The sequence below is a fragment of the Neomonachus schauinslandi genome, chromosome 7 (genome assembly GCF_002201575.2).
Source record: "Neomonachus schauinslandi chromosome 7, ASM220157v2, whole genome shotgun sequence".
Classification (NCBI taxonomy): Eukaryota; Metazoa; Chordata; class Mammalia; order Carnivora; family Phocidae; genus Neomonachus; species Neomonachus schauinslandi.
Window position 1 is genome coordinate 37,704,435 of NC_058409.1, and position 26,243 is coordinate 37,730,677.

The window sequence follows — 26,243 nt, forward strand, 5'->3', positions numbered from 1 at the left end:
TCAGCTACCACAATCAGAAAAAGAAAGTATCATACAAGAAAAATTACAGATTACAAGTCCTGCATTGGACTTGTCCTAATCTTGTATCATACAAGAAAAATATCCCTTGGAAACATAAACATAAAACCCCCAAAGAAAGTACTAGCAGATTGAGTAATGCTTATACCTGGACTGCAAAGCTTTTCAGTATTTGAAAATCAATAAATGCAGTTTACTATATGGCTAGCCAAAGAAGAAAAACCATATAATCATATCAATAAGTACAGAAATAATTAATAAAATTCAATATTCATTATATACATATACCTCTCAGCAAAGTAGGAATAAAAAGGAAATTCTTCAACTTGAGAGTATCTAAAAACCACCCACAGCTAACATCATGTTTAATGTTGAAAGATAAACGTTTTTTCACTGAAATCAGGAACAAGACAAAGATATCCTTTCTCATTATTCCTTTTCAGTATTGTACTAGAGGTCCTTACCAGTGCAATATGACAAGAAAAAGAAGTAAACAGCATACTGATTGGAAAGGGAGAAATAAAACTGTTTCTATTCACAGGAGACATGACTGTCTATGTAGAAAATCCCACATAAAATATTAAAGTGCGAGTAGAACTGATAAGTACATTTAAGAAGGTTGCAGGACACAAGGTTAACTTGCAAATATCAATTACATGTCTCACTACTTGCAAAGCACAAATGGAAATTAAAATATGTCATTTCCAATAGCACCAAAAAAAAAAATACTCAGGTATAAATCTAACAAAATATTACATGGTATGTACGCTGATAACTATACAATTTTGTTGAAAGAAATAAAAAATGACCAAAATAAACCAACAGATTTTTTTCATTGACTGGAATACTAAATATTGCTAAGATGTCAATTGTTTCCAAAGTAATTTTATATAGAAATTGACACAGTGATTTTAAAATATATATGGAAAGGCGAAGAACTAGAATAACTAAAATAATTTTGAGGGAAAAAAGAACAAAGTTTGAGGAGTCATTCTACCTGCTTTCAAGACTTCTATAAAGCTCATTAACTAAGACAGTATTGTATTGGAGAAAGGATAGACATGTTGATGAAACAGAGTCTAGAAATATATTCACACTTATATGATCAACTGATTTTGAACAAAGGTACAAAGGTCATTCAATGCAGAAACAGTAGTCTTCTCAATATATGGTACTGAAACATTTGGACATCCATACTAAAAAAATAAATAAACTTTCTATACCTTATACAATATAGAAAAATTAATTCAAAATATGTCAGAGAATTACATGTAAAAATGTAAACTCTAAAATTTCTAGAAAAAATATAGAGAAAAAGTTTTATGTCCTTGGGTTAGGTGAAGATTTCTTAGATATAACACCAACAACATGATCCCACATACACAAAAAGACACTTTGCTAAAAAGCAAAGACAAGCCAGACAGTAGGAGAAAACTCACATATCTATTAAAGGATTTATAGCCAGAATACATAAATTTTTCTCAAAACTAAGTGATAGGAAAATGACTTGATTAAAAGGAAAGGGCAAAAGATCTGAACATATATTTCATCAAAGTAGGTATGTGGTTGACAAACACATAAAAAGATATATTTTGCACCATTTGTCATCAGAGAAATACAAATTAAAAACCACAATGAGGTATCACTACCCACTTATCTGAATCACTATAATTAAAAAAGAAAAAACCAAAACTGATCATAGTAACTGCTAGATAGTATACAGATAAACTAGAACTCTCATGGATTGCTGGAGGAAATGTAAAATGGGAAAACAGTTTGGCAGTTTTGTATAAAATTAAATATATCCTTAACCATGTGACCGAGCAGTCTTCTAGGTATATAATCAAGTGAAATATATGTTTATGTTCAGAGAAAAAACATACATGCCAGTTTATAGTGGCTTTACTGGTAATAGCCCCAAAATGGAAATAATTCTAATGTTCTTGAACTGGTGAATGGATAAACAAATGTGGTGCATCCACATAAAGAAGTACTACTTATCAAGCTCATTACAAAGCTGTCATCATCAAGACAGTATGGTATTGGCACAAAAACAGACACATAGATCAATGGAACAGAATAGAGAACCCAGAAATGGACCCTCAACTCTATGGTCAACTAATCTTCGACAAAGCAGGAAAGAATGTCCAATGGAAAAAAGACAGTCTCTTCAACAAATGGTGTTGGGAAAATTGGACAGCCACATGCAGAAGATTGAAACTGGACCATTTCCTTACACCATACACTAAAATAGACTCAAAATGGTTGAAAGACTTAAATGCAAGACAGGAATCCATCAAAATCCTAGAGGAGAACATAACCAGCAACCTCTTCAACCTCAGCTGCAGCAACTTCTTGTGAGACATGTCTCCAAAGGCAAGGGAAGCAAGGACAAAAATGAACTATTGGGACTTCATCAAGATAAAAAGCTTTTGCACAGCAAAAGAAACAGTCAACAAAACCAAAAGACAACCAACAGAAAGGGAGAAGATATTTACAAATGACATATCAGATAAAGGGCTAGTATCCAAAATCTATAAAGAACTTATCAAACTCAACACCCAAACAACAAATAATCCAATCAAGAAATGGACAGAAGACATGAACAGACATTTCTGCAAAGACATATAAATGGCCAACAGACACATGAAAAATGCTCCACATTCCTTGGCATCAGGGAAATACAAATCAAAACCACAATGAGGGGCGCCTGGGTGGCTCAGTCATTAAGCGCCTGCCTTCGGCTCAGGTCATGATCCCAGGGTCCTGGGATCGAGCCCCGCATCGGGCTCCCTGCTCAGCAGGAAGCCTGCTTCTCCCTCTCCCACTCCCCCTGCTTGTGTTCCCTCTCTCTCTGTGTCTCTCTGTCAAATAAATAAATAAAATCTTTAAAAAAAAACAAAAAAAAACCCCACAATGAGATGCCACCTCACACCAGTTAGAATGGCTAGAATTAACAAGTCAGGAAATGACAGATGTTGGCGAGGATGCAGATAAAGGGGAACCCTCCTACACTGTTGGTGGGAATGCAAGCTGGTGCAGCCACTTTGGAAAACAATATGAAGCTTCCTCAAAAAGTTGAAAATAGAGCTACCCTATGACCCAGCAATTGCACTACTGGGTATTTACCCCAAAGATACAAATGTAGTGATCCAAAGGGGCACGTGCACCCCGATGTTTATAGCAGCAATGTCCACAATAGCCAAACTATGGAAAGAGTCCAGATGTCCATCAACAAATGAATGGATAAAGAAGAGGTGGTATATATATATATATATATATATACACAATGGAATCCTATTCAGCCATCAAAAAATTGAAATCTTGCCATTTGCAATGACATGGATGGAACTAGAGGGCATTATGCTAAGCGAAATAAATCATTCAGAGAAAGACAATAATCATAGGATCTCACTGACATGTGGAATTTAAGAAACAAAACAGAGGCTCATCAGGGAAGAGAGGAAAAAATAAAACAAGATGAAACCAGAGAGGGAGACAAACCATAAGAGACTTAATCATAAGAAACAAACTGAGGGTTGCTGGAGGGGAGGGGAGTGGAAGGATGGGGTAACTGGGTAATGGACATTAAGGAGGGCATGTGATGTAATGAGCACTGGGTATTATATAAGACTGATGAATCACAGACCTATACCTCTGAGACCAATAATACATTATATGTTAATTAATTGAATTAAAATAGTTTTAAAAAAAGTACTACTTAGTATTAATAGGATCAAACTCCTGATACATGCAACAGCATGGATTAATTTCCAAATTATTATTATTATTATTATTATTATTATTATCAATTTTATTATTTAAGTAGGATCCATGCCCAGTGCAGAGCCCAACACGGGGCTTGAACTCATGACCCTGAGATCAAGACCTGAGTTGAGCTCAAGTCAGATGCTTAATAGACTGAGCCACCCAGGTGCTCCTCAAACACATTATTCTAAGTGAAACTCAAAATACTGCATACTATTTCTTATTTTATTTATATGATGTTCTGAAAAAGGAAAAAATCTAGGGACAGGAGACAGATATGTGCATTGAACAGGGAGGGAAGGGCTTCCTGTAAATGGGTCTGAGGGAATTGTTCAGGATGATGGACACTTTATGCAATAAATATGCTTATATCATAAAATTTTCTATTTGGCAAAAGACACAGAACTTGATATTTAAAAAGGTAAATTTAATATGATTTCACTCATGTGCAATTTAAGAAATGAAACAAATGAGCAAAGGGGAAAAATGGGGAGGGGGGCAAACCAAGAAAGAGACTCTTATCAATAGAGAACAAATTGATGGTCACCAGAGGGAGGTGGATGGGAGGACAGGTGAAATAGGTGATGGGGATTAAGGAGTGCATTTGTTGGGGTGAGCACTGGGTGTTGTAGGGAAGTGTTGAATCACTATATCGTATACCTGAGACTAATATAATACTGTATGTTAACTGGATTTAAATTAAAACTTAAAAAAATAAAAATGGTAAATTTAAATTGCATGTAAATTATACCTTAGTATCTTAGTACATGTAAATTATAACCTAATAAGGGAAAATAAAAATAATTATAATAGCCTTCTGGATGAAAAATAATTGTAATAGTCTTGTAGTCAGAGTGGTTAGAATGTATAGTGAACTGGTGGCTGACATTTATATTCCAGCTCTGCAACTAACTTGCTGGGTGACCTTGGGCACTTGTTTTTTTCCCTTCCAGGGCCCAAATGTCTCCATTTTTCCAATGAGATTGTTGAATGGAACAATGACTAGAATGCCTCTAGCCTTGGCACTCTGTGATGACTAAAGAGGTAGTCTCACTGGTTGCTTTTGTATTCCCTCCATCTTTGAGACCAGGTGCTTTAGCTGAGGTCTGGGCTAGGCCTGTGTTCTGTCTGAGGCATTACCATATACAACAGGCAGGTGTGTGTTGTGGATGTCTAGGGCTGGACTTAGTGTGGCCACCACCCTTTATCCTTCATACCCTTCCTTCAGCAGACTTTTTATGGATGAGCTGTGAATAGCTGCCATCAACAGCTACCTAGACCTTTAGGATAAACAAAAGAAAACATCTGTCTTGCACACTGATAGGCATCCTGCCCTCTGTCTCTCTTGAATGAGTAGCTCAATACTGTTTAGTAAGAATAATTCTCATTCCTAAGGCCCTCTCCCATGTGAGAACTGATGCATTCCTCATAATTACCCTACTTGAAATGTAGGTCAGGATGGGTATAATTATCCTCATTTTGTAAATTGTTAAAAACAAAGCAAAACAAACTAGCAGCAACAATGAGAAAATAAACTAAGGTGTGGGCATTTTAATTCCCTAATCTAACATCATTCTACTATTAAGGGGCCAAGATTGGACTTGAACTTAATTCTATCTGATATGAAAACCAGTGATAAGAATGCATTTTACTGGGTTCCAGTCTGAAATACAGGAACCCAGTTATTTCTCCTATACTTAATTATCCATTCCTACATTTACTCATTTATCAACAAATACTTTCTGACCTTGGAAAGAGGAGACTTTACATGAGATATGGGCCTGGAAGTCATCACTGAAAGATAAAGCCATGGGAATAGATGGGATAATTCAAGGATAGAGGGGAGATTAGAAGAGAAGAGCACTTCACCAGATGCTTAAGGAACATCCAACTTTAAAGGCCCCACAAAGCTAGAAGGCCCTGGAGGAGAAGTTTAGAAAAAGCTATCAGAAGGGCAGAAGGAAAAAAGAGGATATTTAGATGCTGTGTAAACCAAGGGAAGAAAGGCTTTATGAAAGGGAGAGCTGTCTTTGTTGGATACTGCTCAGAGATAGGGTTATGATGTTTCATTAATCTCATGGCAAGGAGCCTTTGGTCACTTGCAGGAGGAGTGCTCATGTAGCAGTGGTGATAATACCTCACTGTCTGTTGTTAGAGAGTCAAGAAAGTCGATTCCATGCATCTCTCTCAGGGCTGGTTTCTTTATCTGTGAAACATCTATCCACAGCCTTCTCTATTTCAGAAAGATATGAAATGCAAAGAACCTTAATATAAGGCAGAATATGATCATTATAATCCTCATGTACAGAGGAGTAAGGGAGAAATCATATTCTGTTCTTGCTAGTTTTGCTGCTTCCATCTTAAATGTCCTGTTAAATTCATCACTGCATATTATAAAACTATTTAAAATTCAAAGTCTCATGTGATTGAGAAGGCCAAAATTATTCTCAGAGGTCTCATTCAATTCACCAGCTGCTTAGAGCTTCATTCTTTTTTTTTTTTAAGATTTTATTTATTTATTTATTTATTTATTTATTTATTTATTTATTTATTTATTTAGAGAGACAGAGCGTGAGCAGGGGGAGGTGCAGAAGGAGAGAGAATCTCAAGCAGGCTCTGTGCCAAGGATGGAGCACAATGCAGGGCTTGATCTCAGGACCTCGAGATCATGACCTGAGCCAAAACTGAGTCGGGCACTCAACTGACTAAGCCACCCAGGCACCCCTCATTCTATTGTTCAGATTTTATGATTACACTTCTGAAGATGGGCAGTCTGCTACCTCTTGGGACAACATAGTGGATACTGCATAGCATAGACTCTGAAATCAGACAGAACTCAATTTGGATGCTACTCAGTCAATTATATCTTGGGCAAGTTATTTGAACTCTCAAAACTTCCATTTCTTATCTGTAAAATGGAGATTATAGTAACTAACTCTCAGACTCATTAAGAGACTCAAATGTAATGATGCATGGAGAGCAAATAGCACAGCCTCTGGCACAGAGAATATATTTTTAAAAAGAGATGGGTAACTCAGTCAGTTAAGCCTCTGACTCTTGACTTAGGCTCACTTTGTGATCTCAGGGTTGTGAGATCGAGCCTTGTCTCTCTCTCTCTCAAAAAAAAAAAAAAAAAGCAACAGTGATGCAGAGGGGCTTTAAAAACATGGCCTTTAAGCAAAGTTTGAAGAACTTGAGATGTTCACCATAGAAGAGCTATTTAATGGGAAATGAGGAAAAGCATAATGAGAAAGTTGCAGCAAATCAGTGGAACACATAAACCGAGGTTGGTTGTATTAAAAAGCAGAGGAAGCAGAAGAGGAGCAAGATGGCAGAGGAGGAGACCTGGATTTCGTCTGGTCCCAGGAATTCAGCTAGATAGGTATCAAACCATTCTGAACACCTACAAACTCAACAGAAGATCGAAGAAAAGAATAGCAGCAACTCTCTGAACAGAAAAGCGACCACTTTCCGGAAGGTAGGACGTGGGGAGAAGTGAATCTGAGGCTATATTTGGGAAGACAGACCATGGGGGGAGAGAGCCGGCTACCAGCAAGTGATAGAGCTGCGGAGCACAAAATCGGAACTTTTTGAAGTTGGCTCTGCTGAGGGATGTCCCTCCAGGGGCTAAGCTGGGGGGTGGGACCCTTGCTGGGACAGTGTGGTCTCAGGACCCTTGGGGTCACAGAAAGACCAGGGGTGCCTGAGTGCAGCAGAGCTCCCAGGTATCAGAGCAGGGAAGCCGGCTGCAGAGATGGAGCCAAGGAGCGGGCTCTCAGCTCGGGGTTGCCATAAACCGAGATCCGAGGCACAGTTGGGCCACCGCTCTTCCAGCAGTGACCCAACAAGCAGCAGATCCGGGGAGACTCCCCTTTCTACCCTGGGAAGAGTGGCACGGGAGCACACTGCAGGGATCTGCCGGGTTTGGAGACTCCATACAGGGTCAGGTGCCAGAGATAGAAACGCTCGGTCACAGGCCGGGTGAGCAGAGTGTGGCCGGAGACTGGGGAGACGGGAGTGACTGACTGTTTTTTTCTGGGGGCTCACTGAGGAGCAGGGCCCCGAGTTCTTGGCTCCTCCGGGCGGAGATTGGAAGGCTGCCATTTTCACTCTCATTCTCCAAAGCTGTACCGAAAGCTTGCAGGGAAAAAAAGCTCCCAAGAGCAAACCCGAGCAGATTACTTAGCCCAGACCCGGCAATGGCGGGGCAATTCTGCCTCTGGCAAAGACATTTGGGAACGACGGCAACAGGCCCCTCCCCCAGATGAGCAAGAACAGCCAACCAAGACCAAGTTTACCGATCAATGAGGACAGCAGAACTCCAGCGCTAGGGGAATACTGCACATAGAATTCATGGATTTTTCCCCCATGATTCTTTAGTCTTTCAAAGTTAAATTTTTTAATTTTCTTTTTTTCTTTTTCTTTTTTTTTTGAATTTTTCTTTTTCCCTTTTTCAACTAACATCTTATCAATTCCTTTTTTTTAATCTTTTTAAATTTTCATTTTTAGAGTCATATTATATCCCTTCATTGTAGTTAACCTTATTTTTTTTATATATATGTTTTTCTCTTTAGAAATTTTGGGATACAGTTTCTTCTAACAGAACAAAATACACCCTAAATCTCTAGTGTATGGCTTTGTTCTAGTCTCCTGCCTGATCACATTCTCGCCCCCCTTTTTTTTTGTTTTGTTTTATTTTAAATTTTTCTTCTTTCTTTTTTCAACCAACTTCTTATCTTATCAATTCCTTTTATAAAATCTTTTATAATCTTCATCTTTACAGTCGTATTCCATCCCTTCATTGTTTTTACCCTTATTTTTGTACATCTATAAGTTTTTCTTTCTTTAAAATTTTGGGAGGCTGTTTCTTCTAACAGACCAAAATACACCCAAAATCTAGTGTGTGGCTCTGATCATATTCTTTTTTTTTTTCTTTTCCTTTTTTTTCCCCCTGGTTTTGGGTCTCTTCTGATTTGTTTAGTGTATATTTTTCTGGGGTAGTTGTTACCCTTTTAGCATTTTGTTCTCTCATTCATCTATTCTCCTCTGGACAAAATGACAAGATGGAAAAACTCACCTCAAAAAAAAGAACAAGAGGCAGTACCGATTGCCAGGGATCTAATCAATATGGACATTAGTAAGATGTCCGAACTAGAGTTCAGAATGACGATTATAAAGATACTAGCTGGGCTTGAAAAGAGCATGGAAGATACTAGAGAATCCCTTTCTAGAGAAATAAAAGAACTAAAATCTAACCAAGTCCAAATCAAAAAGGCTATTAATGAGGTGCAATCAAAAATAGAGGCACTAACTGCTAGGATAAATGAGGCAGAAGCCAGAATTAGTGATATAGAAGACCAAATGATGGAGAATAAAGAAGCTGAGAAAAAGAGAGATAAAAAACTACTGGATCATGAGGGCAGAATTCGAGAGATAAGTGATACCATAAGATGGAACAATATTAGAATAATTGGGATCCCAGAAGAAGAAGAAAGAGAGAGAGGGCAGAAGGTATAATGGACCAAATTATAGCAGAGAACTTCCCAAATTTGGGGAAGGAAACAGGCATCAAAATCCAGGAGGCACAGAGAACCCCTCTCAAAATCAATAAAAATAGGTCAACACCCCGACATCTAATAGTAAAACTTACAAGACTCAGAGACAAAGAGAATATTCTGAAAGCAGCTCAGAACAAGAGATCTACAATGGCAGAAACATTAGATTGGCAACAGACCTATCCACAGAGACCTGGCAGGCCAGAAAGGACTGGCATGATGTATTCAGAGCATTAAATGAGAAAAATATGCAGCAAAGAATACTATATCCAGCTAGGCTGTCATTGAAAATAGAAGGAGAGATAAAAAGCTTCCAGGACAAACAAAAACTAAAAGAATTTGCAAACACCAAACCAGCCCTACAAGAAATATTGAAAGGGGTCCTCTAAGCAAAGAGAGAGCCTAAAAGTAACATAGACCAGGGGCGCCTGGTGGCTCAGTCATTAAGCGTCTGCTCAGGTCATGAACCTAGGGTCCTGGGATCAAGTCCCACATCAGGCTCCCTGCTCCGTGGGAAGCCTGTTTCTCCCTCTCCCACTCCCCCTGGTTGTGTTCCCTCTCTTACTGTGTCTCTCTCTGTCAAATAAATAAAATCTTTAAAAAATAAAAGTAACATAGACCAGAAAGGAACACAGACAATATACAGTAATAGTCACCTTACAGGCAGTACAGTGGCACTAAATTCATATCTTTCAATAGTTTCCCTGAATGTAAATGGGCTAAATGCCCCAATCAAAAGACACAGGGTATCAGATTGGATAAAAAAAAAAAAACAAGACCCATTGATATGCTGCCTGCAAGAGACCCATTTTAGATGCAAAGGCACCTCCAGATTGAAAGTAGGGGGTAGAAAACCATTTACCATGCTAATGGACATAAAAAAAAAAAAAAGCTGGGGTGGCAATCTTTATATCAGACAAATTAGATTTTAAACCAAAGACTGTAATAAGAGATGAGGAAGGACACTGTATCCTGCTTAAAGGGTTTATCCAAAAAGAAGATCTAACAATTATAAATATCTATGCCCCTAACATGGAGCAGCCAATTATATAAGCCAATTAATAACAAAATCAAAGAAACACATTGACAACAATACAATAATAGTGGGGAACTTTAACACCCCCTCACTGAAATGGACACATCATCTAAGCAAAAGATCAACAAGGAAATAAAGACTTTAAATGACACACTGGACCAAATGGACTTCACAGGTATATTCAGAATATTCCATCCCAAAGCAACAGAATACACATTCTTCTCTAGTGCCCATGGAACATTCTCCAGAATAGATCACATCATAGGTCACAAATCAGGTCTCAACTGGTACCAAAAGATTTGGATCATTCCCTGCATATTTTTGGACCACAGTGCTTTGAAACTAGAACTCAATCATAAGAGGAAAGTTGGAAAGAACTCAAATGCATGGAGAATAAAGAGCATCCTACTAAAGAAAGAATGGGTCAACCAGGAAATTAAAAAATTTCATGGAAACCAATGAAAATGAAAATAGAATTGTTCAAAATCTTTGGGATGCAGCAAAGGCAGTCCTAAGAGAAAATATATAGCCTTCTCAAGAAACAAGAAAGGTCTCAAATACAGAACCTAACTGTACACCTAAAGGAGCTGGAGAAAGAACAGCAAATAAAGCCTAAACCCAGCAGGAGAAGAGAAATAATCAAGATCAGAGCAGAAATCAATGAAATAGAAACCAAAAGAACAGTAGAACAGATCAATGAAACTAGGAGCTGGTTCTTTGAAAGAATTAATAAGACTGATAAACCCCTGGCCAGACTTACCAAAAAGAAAAGAGAAATGACCCAAATAAATAAAATCATGAATGAAAGAGGAGAGGTCACAACCAACACTAAAGAAGTACAATTATAAGAACATATTATGAGCAACTCTATGCCAGCAAATTAGACAATCTGGAAGAAATGGATGCATTCCGAGAGACTTATAAACTACCAAAACTGAACCAGGAAGAAATAGAAAACCTGAACAGACCTATAACCAGTAAGGAAATTGAAGCAGTTATCAAAAATCTCCTAACAAACAGGAGCCCAGGGCCAGATGGCTTCCCAGGGGAATTCTACCAAATATTTAAAGGAGAATTAATACCTATTTTTCTGAAACTGTTCCAAAAAACAGAAATGGAAGGAAAACTTCCAAACTCATTTTATGAGGCCAGCATTACCTTGATCCCAAAACCGGACAAAGGCCCCATCAAAAAAGAGAACTACAGAGCAATATCCCTGATGAACATGGATGCAAAAATTCTCACCAAAACACTAGCCACTAGGATCCAACAGTACATTCAAAGGATTATTCACCACGACCAAGTAGGATTTATTCCCAGGCTGCAAGTTTGGTTCAACATCCGCAAATCAATCAGTGTGATACAATATATTAATAAAAGAAAGTACAAGAATCATAAAATCCTCTCAATAGATGCAGAAAAGCATTTGACAAAGTACAGCATCCTTTCTTGATTAAAACTCTTCACAGTGTAGGGATAGAAGGTACATACCTCAATATCATAAAAGCCATCTATGAAAAACCCACAGCAAATACCATTCTCAATGGGGAAAAACTGAGAGCTTTTCCCCTAAGGTCAGGAACACGGCAGGGATGTCCACTATCACCGCTGCTATTCAACAAAGTACTAGAAGTCCTAGTCTCAGCAGTCAGACAACAAAAAGAAATAAAAGGCATCTGAATTGGCAAAGAAGTCAAACTCTCACTCTTTGCAGATGATATGATACTTTATGTGGAAAACCCAAAAGACTCCACCCCAAAACTGCTAGAACTCATACAGGAATTCAGTAAAGTGGCAGGATAAAAAATCAATGCACAGAAATCAGTGGCATTCTTATACACCAACAAGACAGAAGAAAGAGAAAATTTGAGTCAATCCCATTTACAATTGCACCCAAAACCATAAGATACCTAGGAATAAATCTAACCAAAGAGGCAGAATCTATACTCAGAAAACTATAGAATACTCATGAAAGAAATTGAGGAAGACACAAAGAAATGGAAAAACGTTCCATGCTCATGGATTGGAAGAACAAATATTGTGAAGATGTCTATGCTACCTAGAGCAATCTACACATTTAATGCAATCCCTATCAAAATACCATCCACTTTTTTCAAAGAAATGGAACAAATAATCCTAAAATTTGTATGGAACCAGAAAAGACCCCGCATAGCCAGAGGAATGTTGAAAAAGCAAAGCAAAGCTGGTGACATCACAATTCCGGACTTCAAGCTCTATTGCAAAGCTGTCATCATCAAGACAGTATGGTATTGGCACAAAAACAGACACATAGATCAATGGAACAGAATAGAGAACCCAGAAATGGATCCTCAACTCTATGGTCAACTAATCTTTGACAAAGCAGGAAAGAATGTCCAATGGAAAAAAGACAGTCTCTTCAACAAATGGTGTTGGGAAAATTGGACAGCCACATGCAGAAGAATGAAACTAGACCATTTTCTTACACCACACACAAAAATAGACTCAAAATGGATGAAAGACCTAAGTGTGAGTCAGGAATCCATCAAAATCCTAGAGGAGAACACAGGCAGCAACTTCTTCGACCTCAGCCTGCAGCAACTTCTTCCTAGACACATCACCAGAGGCAAGGGAAGCAAGGACAAAAATGAACTATTTTCAAGATAAAAAGCTTTTGCACAGCAAAGGGAACAGTCAACAAAACCAAAAGACAACTGACAGAATGGGAGAAGATATTCACAAATGACATATCAGATAAAGGGCTAGTATCCAAAATCTATAAAGAACTTATCAAACTCAACACCCAAACAACAAATAATCCAATCAAGAAATGGACAGAAGACATGAACAGACATTTCTGCAAAGAAGACATCCAAATGGCCAACAGACACATGAAAAAGTGTTCAACATCACTTGGCATCAAGAAAATCCAAATCAAAACCTCAATGAGATGCCACCTCACACCAGTGAGAATGGCTAAAATTAACAAGTCAGGAAATGACAGATGTTGGTGAGGATGTGGAGAAAGGGGAACCCTCCTACACTGTTGGCGGGAATGCAAGCTGGTGCAGTCACTCTGGAAAAAAGTATGGACATTCCTCAAGAAGTTGAAAATAGAGCTACCCTACGACCCAGCAATTGCACCACTGGGTATTTACCCCAAAGATACAAATGTAGTGATCAAAGGGGTACGTGGACCCTAATGTTTACAGAAGCAAAGTCCACAATAGCCACACTATGGAAAGAGCCAAGATGTCCATCGACAGATGACTGGATAAAGAAGATGTGGTATATATACACAATGGAATATTGTGCAGCCATCAAAAAACCCCCGAAATCTTGCCATCTGCAATGATGTGGATGGAACTAGGGGATATTATGGTAAGCAAAATAAGTCAATAAGAGAAAGACAAGATCATATGATCTCACTGATATGAGGAATTTGAGAAACAAGACAGAGGATCATAGGGGAAGGGAGGAAAAAATGAAACAAGATGAAACCAGAGAGGGAAACAAACCATAAGACTCTGAATCTTAGGAAACAAACTGAGGGTTGCTGGAGCGGTGGGGGGTGGGAGGGATGGGGTGGCTGGGTGATGGACATTGGGGAGGGTATGTACTATGGTGAGCGCTATGAACTGTGTAAGACTGATGGATCACAGACCTGTACCCCTGGAACAAATAATACATTATATGTTCAAACAAACAAACAAACAAAAAAATGAAGGGAAAAATGAAGGGGGAAATCGGAAGGGGAGACGAACCATGAGAGACTATGGACTTTGAGAAACAAACTGAGGGTTTTAGAGGGGGGCTTGGTGGGGGGATGGGTTAGCCCAGTGATGGGTATTAAGGAGGGCACATATTGCATGGAGTACTGGGTGTTACATGCAAACAATGAATCATGGATCACTATATCAAAAACTAATGATGTAATGTATGGTGACTAACATAACATAATAAAATAAATTAAAAAAAAAAAGTAGAGGAAGCATTTTACCTTCATCATCCCATCATCCAGTCTTGCATTGCTTAGCACCAAGAAAGATCCCCTTGTCCATGACTTCCTCACTATGGGGGAAAGCACGAGCAGGAAGATCCCAGCAGCCTTCACCATAGAAGACCCCAGCAACCTTTTCCACACAGCTTTTGCCAGTTTTTGCCACCAAATATCCCTACAGTTTTTGCTGACGTTGACCTCAGCTGGTGAAGCTGCCTGGGAAGTACGAGCTGCTTTGCACCCCTCATCCCAGGCCAGAGCAGCCACTGCTCCCAGCCCCATTGGTGCCAGCGCTGTTGACCCACCTGCCCCATTCTGGCACATGACTGGGACCTGGCTGCACACCTGCTCCATGTGCACCTGTACTCTGGATCCTGGCACTGCTGCCCCTCCATGCATGCCTGTGCACTAGACCCCAGCTCCACAAATATGTGGAAACTAAAGAACGTGCTCTTGAGCCACTATTGAGTCAGAGGAAATCAAAGGGAATTTTTAAAGTATCTTGATAAAGAGAACAGATCAGTGGTTACCAGAGGGAAAGGAGTTGGGGGTGGCTTTGTAGGGTGATGGATGGTAAATAGACTTTTGGGGGTGATCACTCTGTCGTGTATACAGATGTCAGATTAGAATGTCATATACCTGAAATATATAATAACAATTTAAAAAGTATCTTGAGACAAACAAAAATGAAAACAGAACATACCAAAATTTATGGGATGCACCACAAACATTTTAAGAGGGAAGTTTTTAGTGATAGATACCTACACTAAGGAAGAAGAAAGATCTCAAATGAATAACCTAACATTATACCTCAAGGAACTGGAAAAAGAAAAACAAATTTGACTCAAAGTTAGCAGAAGGAAGGAAATAATAAAGATTAGAGCAGAAATAAATCAAATATGAATAAAAATGGAAAAATCAATAAAACTAAGAGTTGTGGTTTTTTTTTTTAAATAAACAAAATTGATAAAACTTTAGCTAGACTAAGAAAAAGAAAAGGGAAGATTCAAATAAATAAAATCAGGACTGAAAGAGGAGACATTACAATAGATGTCTTAAAAATAAAAAGGATCATAGGGACTATTATGAAGAATCACATGCCAAAAACCTGGATAACCTAGAAGGAATGGATAAATTCCTAGAAACATATGACGTACCAAACTCAATCAAGGAGAAATTGACAACCTGAACAGACCAATAACAAATAAGGAGAGGAGATCAGTAATCAAAAACCCCCCCAGCCATGAAAAGCCCAGGACCAATCTTTCTTAAACTCTTTCAGGAAATTGAAGATGAGGGAGCACTTCCAAACTCACTTTATGAGACCAGCATCACCCTGATACCAAAACCAGGCAAAGGCACTACAAGGAAAGAAAACTACAGGCTAATACCCCTGAGGAACATAGCAGAGAGGAGAATGATGGTCCTTCAGGTAGGGGGAAATGGGGAGATGTTGGTCAAGGTGTACAATGTTTCAGTTATGCTGGGTGAATAAGTTCTGGAGATCTAATATTCAACACTGTAGCTATAGTTAATGATACTGTACTGTGTACAAAATTTGCTGGGAGAGTAGATCTTAAGTGTTCTTACCTCACACAAAAATGATGCTAACTATGTAAGGAGATTGATATGTTATATAGCTTGAACGTGGTGATTATTTTACAGTGTATCTGTATATCAAATCATTGTGTTGTATACCTTACACGTATACAATTTTTAATTGTCAATTATTCCCCACTAAAGTTGGAAAACAGGGGTGCCTGGGTGGCTCAGTCAGTTAAGCATCTGCCTTCAATTCAGGTCATGATCTCAGGGTCCTAGGATTGAGGCCTGTGTCGGGCTCTCTGCTCAGTGGGGAGTCTGCTTCTCCCTCTCTCTCAAATAAAAAAAATCTTTAAAGTTGGAAAAAAACAGTTGCACAAAAAGTAGTAACTTCAAATTTTTAGGAAGAGACTCATGAGGAACTTAACACAATACATATATACTGTGATACAAAGAGTGTTAAAATTCTTGAACTGTGTGGCTGAATAGAATCTTTATTATTTTACTCCTATCCTCCAAACTACTCATGTGACAAAACAAACACATACAAAAATTTAAAAACTCTTACTAAACAAACAAACACAAAACTAAGAGCTTCCCAACTAGAGGTCTCTGGATCGGTTATGAAAATAATCAACTTGCCATTCAAAAGAGAAACTGTTGCCTTTGCATATTATAGCAACTTTAACTTCCATTTTTTTCTTAAGATTTTATTTATTTGACAGAGACACAGCGAGAGAGGGAACACAAGCAAGGGGGGGTGGGAGAGGTAGAAGCAGGCTTCCCGCTGAGGAGGGAGCCCAATGCAGGGCTTGATTCCAGGACTCTGGGATCATGACCTGAGCTGAAGGCAGACGCTTAACGATTGAGCCACCCAGGCGCCCTGTTAACTTCCATTCTTAAAATAAGTTTAAAACATGAAAAAAATGTACCATATTAAACTTGTGTAAAATCAGTCATGTTTTCATTGTTGGCTAGTAATGATTGACAAGAATAAGATAATGAGAAAAATTAAAATTCCAAATGAATTTCTAGGGAATATGACAATGACATCAATAAAAATGTTTCTCCACATATTATTCTTAACAGATTAATAAAGCTTATTTTAATGAAGACAATATGAAAATAGTGAAACATATTCTATGAAGAGTTACATGTTTGTTTTCTATGGAAATCACTGTACTGACCATTTCACTGAAAAACCAGTAGCATTACGGGGTCTGGTTTAAGAAGGATCTAGTCATGTCATTCTCTTTCATCCTTTGCATCTTGATTTTTCTTTTTTCCTTGAAGACCTTCTTCTCCATCTTCTACTCTCTCCTTGTCAACATAGTCATCACAATATCCATCCTGAAATTCTTTCTTTGAACATAAGAGATCTATTTCCTACTTTCCCTTTCCCAATTCTGAACTTGCTTCATCTTGCCCTCATTCTCCTTCTCTTCCTCCTCTTCCTCATATTCTCTGGGTGGACCAGCTCCATCCTCCCCATTAGCTTTGTTATGGTTATTTCCATACTCATCCTCTTCCTCTTCAGAGTTGATGTTCAAATCCCTTTAAGTATGTTATGCTATATGCTATATGTTATATGCTATATGCTATATGCTATATGTTATGTTATGCTATAGCCATTCAAAGACTCTCAACTATTAGGATTATGATTTCATAGTTAAACAAGTCATGACTTTTCTATTTTTTAATATTTTCCTGAACATCTACTGAACTGAGTACTTTGATTTTGGTTCCATTCAGATTGAAGTAGTTAGAATTTGGTCATTTCCCTTTCAGAACTCCCAAGCCCCTAGAACTGATATTGACACTAAGAACTCTGGTCAATGAAGTTAGTTCCACTTTAGCCATATTTAGAAACCCTGGTTTTTTAAAATATCCATTCATGCTTTCAATTTCCCAATGAATGACTAGCAATTATCAAAGACCAATTCGGTCACTCAGGGTCTTCATTGCCCCCCCTCTTCCTCAACTACCATGAATCTTGTTTCTCCTTTCTTCCCTCTTGCACTATCTCCAACTCCAAAATTTGCAACGCTTAACGATTGAGCCACCCAGGCACCCTGTTAACTTCCATTCTTAAAATAAGTTTAAAACATGAAAAAAATGTACCATATTAAACTTGTGTAAAAGAAAGAAAAGAAAGACAAATACACCACTGACCGCCAGCAAAAAAACATACAGAAGGTAAAGAACAGAAAAACAGATGCAGTCCAAAGAGGTGCGATGCTAACATTGCCTCCTGTCCTCCTTGTTCACACATTCACAGTTATTTTCCCTTCAACAGCTATTCAAAGCTTGAGTGATTTTTTTTTAAGTATGATATAATCAGAACTGTATTTTTGGAATATTAATCTGATGGTTGTGTGTGTAAATTGGGCCAGAGAGGTAAAAAAAAAAAAAAAGCAAGAAATTAACTAGGAAATTATTTTATTAGCCAAGGAAAGAAAAAAATGAGAAATTAAACAGCAATCTTGTCAATGGGAAGGAAGCTAAGGATATAAGTAGTAGTGATGTCATGGAGCTAGAATTTGTTAGAGTTGGCTTTGAGACTGGGTGATTAGTGGGAGGGTGATGGTGACTTTATCATGAGAAGGGAGCCAAGGAGGGAGCTCAGGGGAAAGGTGCTGAGTGTAGTTGGCCACTTGAGATTGAAGGGCTGCTTCATCATCTAAGTGGGGGTTCCCTATAAGTAGATGGCCAATGGAACTGGAGGAATGGGGTTGAGAGTAAGCCCCAAAGATAGGGTGTTAGAACCTTCAGCAGATAAAACATTTTTTAAAAACTACTGTATTTAAGAAGAGATACTTAGGAATGAATCTGAGAAGAAACAGTAAGATAATGAGCAGGGGAATCCTGAGAGCTAATTCTCTAGAGGCTGAGAGGGACGAGAACTTAGAGAAGTGAGAGATGCCTACTCAGAGACAGAGAAGAGTGAGAAGTTTTTCTGCCGATGTCAAGAACACTGACAGAGGGTCTAACCTGCCAGTGAAGAGACATACTGCTTTTCCACAGATGGTAGTGTCATCCAGTTCTGGGGGAAGCGTGCAGACACAAAGTAGAAAAGTACACCCCCTTCCCTCTCCTCTTTTCCCTTGATGTTTGTTCCACCCTAGGTGAAAGAAGAGGTGGAATTGAGCTTGGTCCAGTCTCTACAGAGAGCCAGAAGTGCTTTGGATAGAGTCATTGTACCCTTCCCAAGCCGCCCCCTGTTTTTCTCTACTCTGCTCTTTGCCCTCTGAGGCTAACCTGACTGGATTAAATCAGTGGACTTTTCTGCCTCCTGTTTCCTGTTGGTTTTGGCTTGTGGTGACCTCTGGTGAGAAGTCACAGGACAGTAGGAAAGTATTATGGGGTATTTCTTCCCAGCTCCTCCATGGCAGGATTTTTGCCAAGGGCAGTCCTCTATAGTGGCTGGTCAGGATGACTCCCAGTGGTTGTTTGGTTTCCCAAGAGGAAGCATTAAGTTTTAATAAAAGGGCAGGGGATTAAGAGCACAGTCTTTAGGAGTCTCCTGACATTGAGCAAGTCTCTGGCCCTCAGTTTCTGTGTCTATGAGAGGGTGTGGGGTCAGCCTGGTGACTCTGTCATGGTCTGGAATGTCCGAGCTGTGTAAGAACCTAAGGCTGGAAATGCCTATTTGCCTGAGGAGATGTCTGTGTGTTGGTGGCCGTGAAGTTCAGATAGTGCTTTTCTTGTTTGACTTGGAAACGGTATTTTCCCTCACAGTGTGAGGATTAGAGAGTCCTGCATTTGGCTTGAAGAGGGCCTACTGACCTAATTAAGTGACCAACCCTGTCCCACTTGCTTAGAATGTGTGTTTCAGAAATATGACTACAATCCAGAAGGAAGCAAGCCCAAAGCTTATCTCAACAGGTATTTGGAGGTTATCTCTTCTCCTATATAAAGTTCTCAAGCTTTTGATGTAAAGAAAAAGCATTTATTATCATGTTTTACTCCCTAGAGTTTACTTTCCTATATACCAATAAATAGAAACTGCATATGCACATATTTCCTGGTTTAGTGCTGGGGGGAAGGAAGGTAGATAGTAATGCACCAGCAATTTTAACAAGGGGTTTAACAGGTAAGTGGTTGTAGACTCGGAAAAATTCTACTGAGGTAGTGGAGGAAAGTCTTCTGATCACATTCAAAAGAGAAAGCCTTCTGACCACATAGATTCAAGACAGAAACAGGTATGGGGACCACACAGAAGCTCCACGTATCTGGGGGATACAAAGCAGTTTCTAAGAACGTGGACTCTGAGGAAGACAAACTCAGATCCAAACCTGTTGAAGGAGGTCATTGAGAGGATGTGATCATGGGTTGAACCATGAGCTGGACCCAGGCAATTAGAGGCTCCTCCTTCCCCCACCCCACCCACCCCCATCCTTGGAATGTACGTTCCACCCACTGTCCACACTAGGAGTTATTTTCAAGGACACAGCCTTGAGGCAGTAATGTGTTATTGAGACCATCTGGACTAGATACATGATAGGATCCTGTTCAAACCTCTATAAACTTGTAAGATTCTGTCAGACAGGTGCAGAGATCTACTTGTCTTGCTGTCACCCAAGACAAGGCTTGTATGTAAGTTCTCTTGCTTATTAAACCCACCAATCTAGAGTGGACTGCCTCTTTTATAGTCACTCACATATTTTGATAATTCAACAGGAGATTTTGAGGCTACATGGTGCTGTGAAAAAAGAATCTTTGTTCAAATCCTGGTTCTGCTATTTGCCAGTTTGGGAGTTACTTTAACCTCTCTGAAACCTTGCAAGGTTATGAAGATTAAATGGATGACAAATCTATGTACCTATTATTAGTGTCTACCTTATATAAGCCTTCAGTAATAATAGCTGTTATCATTGTTAATATGGAATACTGGAGTTCTAAAATGCAAACATAAAAAAAGGAAAGACAGATACTATATGATTTCACTTATATGTGGAATCTAAAAAACAAAACAAAGGAACAAACAAAACACAGAATCGGACCTATAAGTACAGAGAATTGATGGTTGCCAGAGGGGAGGGGTTTGGGGTGGGGAGTGGGCAAGATGGGTGAAGGGGAGTGAGAGATACAGGCTTCCAGTTATGGAATGAGTAAGCACTAGGGATGAAATATACAGCATTGGGAATATAGTCAATGAGCACAGCATGATGTATAGACTTAGTGAATCACTATGTTGCTCACCTGAAACTAATGTAACCGTTTGTGTTAACTATACTTCAATACAAACAGATGAAGTCGATAAACTTCAGAGTGGAAAAATGACTTATCCAAAGTCATAGAAAAGGAGGGACTAGAACCAAGTCCTCCAAGCTCTAAGCCAAATGCTTTTTGCCTCTCCATGCTTATCCGTCTCCATGAGGTAATTATGTGAAACACATGCTTCATGGAGCTCATACAGTGGAGAAGTGTGGTGACAAATCCCATGGAGCCCGCGGGACTTGCAGTCAGAAATTGAGTTAAAATCTGGCTCTGCCACACACCAACTTTGTGATCTTGTGAAAGCCATGCATCTTCTATGAACCGCCTTTCCTTCGTCTTGTAAAATGGTGATAATGACCCGTGCTTGCTTTCCAGGAATGTTGTAAAGTCCAAACAAGTTGAAACAGAAGTTTAAAACTGTAAGGAGCAGCAGGTGCATTAGGGATTCGTATTTATAGTACATCCTTAGAAGTGGCAAGGGAGCGTAATTTGCTTAATATTGGTTCATCAGTATCATGAAAATAATTTATTTGACAGGTCTGCTTGCTGGCAAGGAGAAGCAAACAGGATAAGAACTGCTCATTCCAGCAAGGTGGGCATGTGTGTGGGTGCCTCTGATGTGTGTTGCTCTAACCAGAATAAACCCAAGAGCTACAGCTAGCTGGAGTTCTCTCTGCAGCTGTCGTCAAAGAAACCAAGTGTGACATCTGAAAGTGATTAGAAGTGATTCCGATCCGGACTTGAATCCCTTGACAGACATCAACAGGGGTGGAACTCCTACTCAGTTCTTCCACGCCCCCTTTTGCCCTACCTCCCATCTTCATGTCTCTCACACTCTCTATCCACCCCAAACCTTTCCATCCTCCATGGAATGTACCTGGGTAAAAACACAAAACAACACAAAACCGAGCCTTAGTGATCTCCATGTTTCTTCTCTCCTATCCTTTGCCCCTGTATTTTATGCTATTTATGGACTAAATATTTGCCTTTCTGATGAAATTTCTCTCCACTTCTCCATTCTTCTCTCTTCTCATTTGCCAATTGTCTGTTGAAAATAGGCCAGAAGCAGAACTGCAGCATTTTGAATCTATTTTTTGAAGGTGGGGAGGGATTGAGGTCTAGTGAAAAGCCCAGAACAAGGCAGAATTTTCTTGAATACATTGGGGAAGGGAAAAACATAACAAACACTTACAAATTAATTTACACCTAAATTTATTATGGTTGGTTTTCATCTCTCAAAAGGAACGACTTAATTAGCAATGTGGATACGAGGATGTGAAATTTGTGTGATGGGACCAGACATAGGGAAATTAGTTGTAGGGAGTTGCTTATGTTTTGGTTCGCACTCATAGAAGTTTTTCGCCCATATTTTCTTCAGGCATTTAAGTGTCTCTCTTGTGCCCTAGATTTGTGCTACTGACCACACCTCCTATCTACTCTCCTTGTTATTATTAGTTTACTTTTAAGTTCTACTCTCTTAGCAAGTTTCAAATATGCAGTATAGTATCATTAACTGTAGTCACCGTGATATATGTAACATCCCCATGACTTATGTGCTCTCCTTAAATACTGACTTGAAGTCCTGCTTTTGGAAGGAGATGCCTCCATTAAAAATGCTGACTCACGCCCACGGGGCCTCATTTTGAATTGCTTACCTGATTGCTTGAGAGGGTTTAGCAGAAAAAGCCACTGTCCATGGCTGAGCACCACCTTTGTGGATAATTAATGAGCTATGATGGCATAACTGACACGTTGCAACAGTGTCTGGGTCAGAATTCTTGGATTCGGATTCTTGCTCTGCTACCTACTAGCTGTGTGACTGTGGACAACTACTTAAGCTGTGTCTCCCCTTCCTCTGCAGAGGGAGATAATCTACCAATTCTGTGGTGTCTGGTATTATAGTAAGCACACAGAGCTACTAATCTGCTGCCATGATATCTAACAGTTGGAGAGCATTGGTCAAATAAGACCAGATTTCTAGATAAGGGCAATCATAATAACCAGTATCAATAGTATTATTAATAGGATAATAATGGCTCCTATTTACTGAACGCCTACCAGGGGCAGATGCTGTGCTGCATTCTGTGTGTGTGTGTGTGTGTGTGCTTCATTCTTTACATTAATCATTTCATTCAATCCTCACAATACTCCTTTGTATTGAACGCTTTTATTATGCCCAGTTCATATGTGAGGGACCTGAGACTCTGAGATAACTGATTTGTCCAGAGCTACACATCCAACAAAGGCAGAGTTGAAATCAAATCCAAGTCCGACATTAAACATGTCATTTTAACTGCTCTAAGCTTCTTGTGAGAGAATTGAGCAAGGAAATTCTATTTTTTAGTGAGAAGACAGTGTGTGTATGTATGCATGTGCTTGGGGGGGGGTGTGTGTGTGTGGTGTGTGTGTGTGTGTGTGTGTGTGTGTGTTACACACAAGGGGAACAACAGGAAGAAGAATGGTGGAGCTATGGTCATTGTCTTCAACCTGCTATACAGTTGTCATAGGGAAAGGGATACCATGTTTTTTCTGAATGATCCCAGATGTTATAATATTTTAGGTGACTAGATTTCTGCCCACTTACACAGAACAATTTTCTAATAGCCAGAATTGTTCAAATATGAACTTATCTGCCTTTGGAGATAATAAAGTCTCCATTATTAGAGTTTTTAAAGCAGAGTCTGCTGATATTTGGAAAAGATAGTGTAGGGATTATGTCTAATTGAGAGGGACCACTGAGGTATTTTCTAATCTTACGAGTCCTTATTTCTACAATAAACTTCAAAATTCATGGCAGAAGTGACCCTTCAGCAGGCTCTCTTTTCCTGTTGTTGTGCTGTGAGTCTCCACGAGCAGCAAAGTCTCCCGAGCCGCCCTGGACGAGGAGGTGCGGGAGGTCCTGCCCGGCGGCCAGTGCAAGTGCGGGTAGGTTTTGGAGATGGTGGAGCTGCAGGTCAGCTCAAACTATGAGCCTCAGAAGGACAAATCCTTCTCAGGCACAGTCAGACTTAAGTCCACTTCTCACCCCAAGTTCCCCATATGTTTTTGGGGGGACCAGCAGGACTGTGATGAGGCCAAGGCTGTGGATATTCCCCATGTGGACACTGAGGCACTGAAGAAACTCAACAAGAATAAAAAGTTAGTCAAGAAGCTGGCCAAGAAGTATGATGCCTTTTTGGCTTCAGAATCTCTGATCAAGCAGATCCCACAAATCCTGGGCCCAGGCCTCCATAAGGCTGGCAAGTTCCCTTCCTTGCTGACGCACAATGAGAACATGGTGGCCAAAGTGGATGAAGTGAAGTCCACCATCAAATTCCAGATGAAGAAGGTGCTATGTCTGGCAGTGGCCGTTGGCCACGTGCAGATGACAGGAGATGAGCTTGTGTACAACATCCACTTAGCTGTCAGTTTCCTGGTGTCCTTGCTCAAGATGAATTGGCAGAACGTCTAGGCTTTATACATCAAGAGCACCACAGGCAAGCCCCAGCGACTGTACTAAGGCACAGCTTAATAAACCCTAGTGTTACCATTAGGAAAAAAAAAAAAAGAAGTGATCCTTCAGCTGGCTTTGTGCATTAGACAGTACACTTTTGATTACAAGTTGTAGAATAAAAACTGGCTTAAGAAAAACGTTCATTACAAGGATTAGGAGGTACCTCAAGAAATCCACAAGCAGGAGTAAGAGAGCTGAAACTGGAGTCTGAAATACCATGTTTTCTCTCTCCATCCTGAATTTATGCTCCTGCCCACAGATTATACTTTCTTCTCCACATCTCTGCAGAGCAGCTTTCTCTCTGTTCTTTTGTCCACTTGGTAGGCAGTAGATATCCATTTGACTGTTTCTGAAATGACATGTCTCTGATGAGAGAGATCTTGACAAAGAAAAAGATCTTACTTTTGGTTTCAATTCCTAACTTTTTTGGTGATGCCTTTTTTATCACTTGATTTTATTTTATTTCATCATGATAAGTACATTCTTTTATCCCTATCCCCTATTTCCTGCATTCCCCCACCCATCTCCCCTCTGGTTACCATCAGTTTGTTCTCTATAGTTAAGAGTCTGTTTCTTGGTTTGCCTCTCTCTCTTTTTCGTTTATTCTCTTGTTTTGTTTCTTAAATTCTGCATATGAGTGAAATCATATGGTATTTGTCTTTCCCTGACTGACTTATTTCGCTTAGCATAATACTCTCAAGCTCTATCCATGTCACTGCAAATGGCAAGAATTCATTCTTTATTATAGCTGAAAAATATTCCATAAATATATATATGTATATATATTAATCACATTTTTTTAATCCATTCATCTAGTGGACACATGGGTGCTTCCATAGTTTGGCTACTGTAAATAATGCTACTATAAACATAGAGGTACATGTATCCCTTTGAATTAGTGTTTTTGTATTCTTTGGGTAAATACCCAGTAATGCAATTGCTGGATCGTAGGGTAGTTCTATTTTTATCTTTTGAGGAACCCCCATACTGTTTTCTAGAGTAGCTGCACCAGCTTGCATTACAACCAACAGTGCACAAGGGTTCCTTTTTCTCCACATCCTTGCCAAGACTTGTTTTTTGTGTCATTAATTTTAACCATTCTGACAGGTGTGAGAGGGTATCTCATTGTGGTTTTGATTTGTATTTCCCTGATGATGAGTGATGTTGAGCATTTTTTCATGTGTCTGTTGGTCATCTGGATGTCTTCTTTGGGGAAATATCTGCTTATATCTTCCACCCATTTTTTATTGCATTATTTGTTTTGTTGGGTATTGAGTTGTGTCAGTTCTTTATATATTTTGGATACTAACTCTTTGTCAGATGTGTCATCTGCAAATATCTTCTCCCATTCATTAGGTTGCCTTTTAGTTTTGTTGATTGTTTCCTTCTCTGTGCAGAATTTTTTTTTAATTTGGTGTAGTCCCAATAGTTTATTTTTGCTTCTATTTCCCTTGCCGCGGGAGACTTATCTAGAAAAATGTTGCTACAGCTGATATCAGACAGATTACTGCCTGTGCTCTCTTCGAGGATTTTTATGGTTTCAGGTCTCACATTTAGGTACTTAATCCATTTTGAATTTATTTTTGTGTATGGTGTATGAAAGTGGTCCAGTTTCATTCTTTTGCATGTCGC

General features: G+C 39.2%; 1 protein-coding gene across 1 annotated transcript; it reads left to right on the forward strand.

The window, feature by feature from the left end:
• The first annotated feature begins 24,056 nt into the window (after positions 1–24,056).
• On the forward strand, positions 24,057–24,569 carry LOC110591091 (60S ribosomal protein L10a-like). Its single transcript, XM_044916856.1, has one exon. It carries the CDS (start codon positions 24,057–24,059, stop codon positions 24,567–24,569), a length of 513 nt encoding a protein of 170 aa, XP_044772791.1.
• The last annotated feature ends 1,674 nt before the right edge of the window (positions 24,570–26,243 follow it).